Raw genomic sequence first — 3,859 nt, 5'->3', positions numbered from 1 at the left:
AACAACGGATGGTCTGGCATTCCTCCGGATTAGTGGTGAATAATACCATTTCCATGAAGAATTCCCCAAATATCTCTCTGTTTTCGCAGAACTGTAAAAGCCCGCGGCAGCTTGTTCGCCGCCCAATAAAACTAACCGTTACTGTCTCAAAAAAAGACAAATGAACATTTTTTCAATGTTAATAATCATCTATAGTTCCTATTGTTTTCGACATTGGAGGACAAAAATGCATGTGGATGTCTCAACAACTTGTTAAGTGCCACTCATTCATGATTTTCTCTTAAACGTCACCCTTAAGAATGCCCTGGATCTTCCTTGAGGGGAATCGATTTTCTTAATGCTTCTTATTTTCTTATTGCTTCTTATCACATAATGGTATCCCAAAAGTATCATAAATCCAGTCCAATGGAGAGGTGTGACTGTAGGGGCTAAATGTCAAAACATACATTTTGCATGCATGAGGCTTCACTGATGCTGTAAGGCTGCCTTTATGATTAGCTGCCAGAGTTCTGTGCTGTAATATCCACACAGAGAAGACTATCAGTGAAATAACAAAAAATGTCATCTGCAACTGAGAATTAAGTATAACGGACACGCCACTAATAACCATCCTAAAATGTTTATGTGCAACTCTGGACATGTAGATGAAATTTACCTTCCATAAGTTCCTGACTTTGGCAGAAATAGAAGAGTGAAGTCCAATGTCTTTCCAATGTGCTGTGATCATTGCTCTTGATGAACTTCTATTCCATAAAACTATAACAATACAGTTGTTCAAAAGTGGACCAGCCCAAACCTGCATTGTCCTCCCAAGCTACAGTGAGAATGTGGGTGCTTAATAAACAGAGTTATATTTGATCCCAAACTTCGTCAGATCAAAATGAAAATAATTGAGCTTAAGGATTTAGGCACAAGTAAGATTTATATTGAGGAAAAATGAGTATTTGAATGGAATCGATGTGATTACCTCAAGATCACCATTTTGCCTCACTTCTCTCCCTTGTACTCCTAGTGGGTCTGCACAGAGCAAGATAGTTCATGCTCAAATTTGAAGAAACTTATTGCAACAGACCGACAGAACAAGATAGTTCATGCTCAAATTTGAAGAAACTTATTGCAACAGACTGACAGAAAAGAATCTTCAATTATTTTGGATCTTTTCTTTAGAGTGTTCTGCAAATGGAAATGAAGCCACTTCTGCTTTCGTATAGATGCATTTTATTCCCTCAGAGATTTGAGAAAGGACACACCTTGATTGACTGCAATGACCGCTTTATTGCCAAGGATCTTCAACATTTTATCACTCAAAAATCTCACATCACAACCGATCAGCAGAGGTGCCTAAATCCCAAAACAGAAATGTAAAGAGATTCAATCAATCCACTCAGAAACCCATTTGATGAGAAGTCAGATTGGAACAATACATTGAAATTCCATGAAATGTACTGAAATCAGTTAGGTCCTTAAAAAAATTCTTCTACTACTAATGAACAGAAATCTGTAACTTTAGTCTAGATGATTTCTAGAAGTTAGGAGCCTACGAGCAAAGAATCATCCCTAAGGCATTGGCATGTTGAATACCTTCATAAGAGCCCAAATGTTGAAATGTGAGCGGTACTCATCTGCAGTCATGTTGCCATTCCCAACCTCTAACATGTCCAGATCTGAAGATATGGGAAAACGTACAAGGTGTCCAAAGAAATTAACAGAGGACAACATTTATAAATCGTTTAATTTCCTTTAGTCAGATACAATGTTTCAAATAACGCTTGTAATGATCTGGAATCGGTTGATGGTATTTATAGCGGTTGTTGAAGTAAGAAGTGTATGATAAAAAGATAAAGCTACTAATAATTCTCTGATCTAGATGTTGTTGAGCCTATATGGCAAAAGCATAACATGCTAGGTCTCTGTAGGGAGAGGGAATTTGTGTGACTGCGTCTTCTTGATATGCATTTATCTTGATTCATGATGAAATAACAACAACTAAAGTCATGACCAAACGATGGTAAACATTTGATAAAAGTAACCAATGTTGCAAAGAACATACTAATCAATTTCACTAGCTACAAAACTGCATTCAGCCCTCCTTCTTTGATGATTAATCTCTGAATTTCAGCACCTATCTACCTGAAGCCCTTCGCATGACTGAAGCTGCCAGTGGAGAATTTCGGCCTGCATATCTAAGGTGTCATCCAAGTATTTTTCATTCTGGTCTAGGGAGATCAAAGTTTGTAATTGAAGGATCTGTAAGGATTGATAAAATGTGGAGCAGTTTCGGCCCTATAATAGAGAAAATCTCTAAATAAGATCAAGGTAACATGACATTGATCTAAGTGTATTATGTTGCCTAACCTCAGGTAGTTGTCCCTCAACAGTATAGTCAAAAGACTTGATTAGATATGTGTGATTTAGGATGATTCCTGAGTAGCATTGCTAAATATCTATCGTTGTGATCTAACCTTATGTTTAACCTTTCACAGTGGATCTGAAAGGCATGTCTACAACCCTTCTATAGGGAACCTTTTCTGCCATAGTGGTGACCTAACCAGTGACCTTGTGAAGTCCTGAGGTTTATGTTTGTGGCATCATGGCATCGTCCTGAATAAAGTTATGAAGGTTTCCAGGTATGAGTAGAAGATTTACTGATATTCAAAATACCTATGGGAGGATATATGGAAAATATATTTAATCTGTATGCAAAGAAACATTTGAAAAAAGGAAGCATGATCTCATCACAATTATAGTAACTACCTTACGGGGTTGTCTAATAAACAAGGGTATTATATTAAGATTGTCGCTAAAGCGCAGATTTGTAATTACACCAAAATTTAGTAATCATAGAGACGTTGATCTGAAAGGAAAACATTTATGTAGCATATGCAGCCAAGTAATCTTCTTGGAACGAGATTCGGGAATAGTTTGGGCTCATGATTATCTTCTTGGGTTATGCTTCTGGTAGGGTTTCGTTGGGTTTTCTCAAGCCCCTTTTCACAGACAGCCCTAAAGAAGTTCACACTCAGATTCTTGACTATTTCCTGAAGCAGATCAAATTCAACCAGGACTGTATTTTGGGCATACCTCTACAATGCAAGTTCAGAAAAATTCGTTGATCTGAAGGGTTACTCTGTTTGACTTTTAGCTGGTTCTCAAATTCCTTAACAAATTTCTGAGGCTCTGTAATAATCACAGCCTCCTCTGAACACCTTAAATATATTTTTAAAGTTGCTCGTGGTACAGATTCTTAACTATTTCCTGAAGCAGATCAAATTCAACCAGGACTGTATTTTGGGCATACCTCTGCAATGCAAGTTCAGAAAAATTCGTTGATCTCAAGGGTTACTCTGTTTGGCTTTTAGATGGTCCTCAAATTCCTTAACAAATTTCTGAGGCTCTGTAATAATCACAGCCTCTTTTTAACACCTTAAATATATTTTTAAAGTTGCTCGTGGTACAACAACCCCTATTCTGGTGAAGGTTCTTGGAATGTACTACAAGGTAAATCTGAAGTCTTCTCTAGAAATTTCTAGCACCCTCAAAGGACATGTCTGAAGTTCTGAAGTTAAATGATTAAATGGGCTATACGCTCTATTTTTCCTTCTTATACAGAGTCTGATTTTAGTTGAGTATAAGACCTAGTTTGTGGACCAACAACATTCCTAGATTGTTTATGGTGTCAATAGAAGGACAACTTAGAACTTTTCATAAGGTATTGTAAGGGACAAGGGCGATAAAAGTAACCAATGTTGCAAAGAACATACTAATCAATTTCGCTAGCTACAAAATTGCATTCGGCCCTCCTTTGATGATTGATCTCTGAATTTCAGCACCTATCTACCTGAAGCCCTTCGCATGACTG

At 37.3% G+C, this 3,859-nt stretch overlaps 1 protein-coding gene across 2 annotated transcripts; it reads right to left on the bottom strand.

The window, feature by feature from the left end:
* Nucleotides 1–233: 233 nt before the first annotated feature.
* Nucleotides 234–1,974, bottom strand: LOC149176964 (alpha-galactosidase-like). Of its 2 annotated transcripts, none has more exons than XM_089423245.1 (5): nt 1,582–1,974; nt 1,251–1,341; nt 968–1,017; nt 656–814; nt 234–514 (listed from the first exon to the last, which is right to left on the bottom strand). In XM_089423245.1, exons 1-5 carry the CDS (start codon nt 1,717–1,719, stop codon nt 353–355), a joined length of 600 nt encoding a protein of 199 aa, XP_089279371.1. In that variant the 5' UTR covers nt 1,720–1,974; the 3' UTR covers nt 234–352. The 2 variants fall into 2 exon arrangements, with proteins under 2 accessions (XP_089279371.1, XP_089279372.1); XM_089423246.1 differs by having other exon boundaries at nt 240–514; nt 656–796; nt 1,582–1,969.
* Between the last annotated feature and the right edge of the window lie 1,885 nt (nt 1,975–3,859).

This window comes from Pinus tabuliformis, chromosome 4_1, assembly GCF_031772625.1.
Source record: "Pinus tabuliformis cultivar Carrire ecotype Pingquan chromosome 4_1, CPIR1, whole genome shotgun sequence".
Classification (NCBI taxonomy): domain Eukaryota; kingdom Viridiplantae; phylum Streptophyta; class Pinopsida; order Pinales; family Pinaceae; genus Pinus; species Pinus tabuliformis.
Note: the sequence above shows the minus strand (reverse complement) of the source record. Positions and strands in the feature narration are given on the sequence as shown.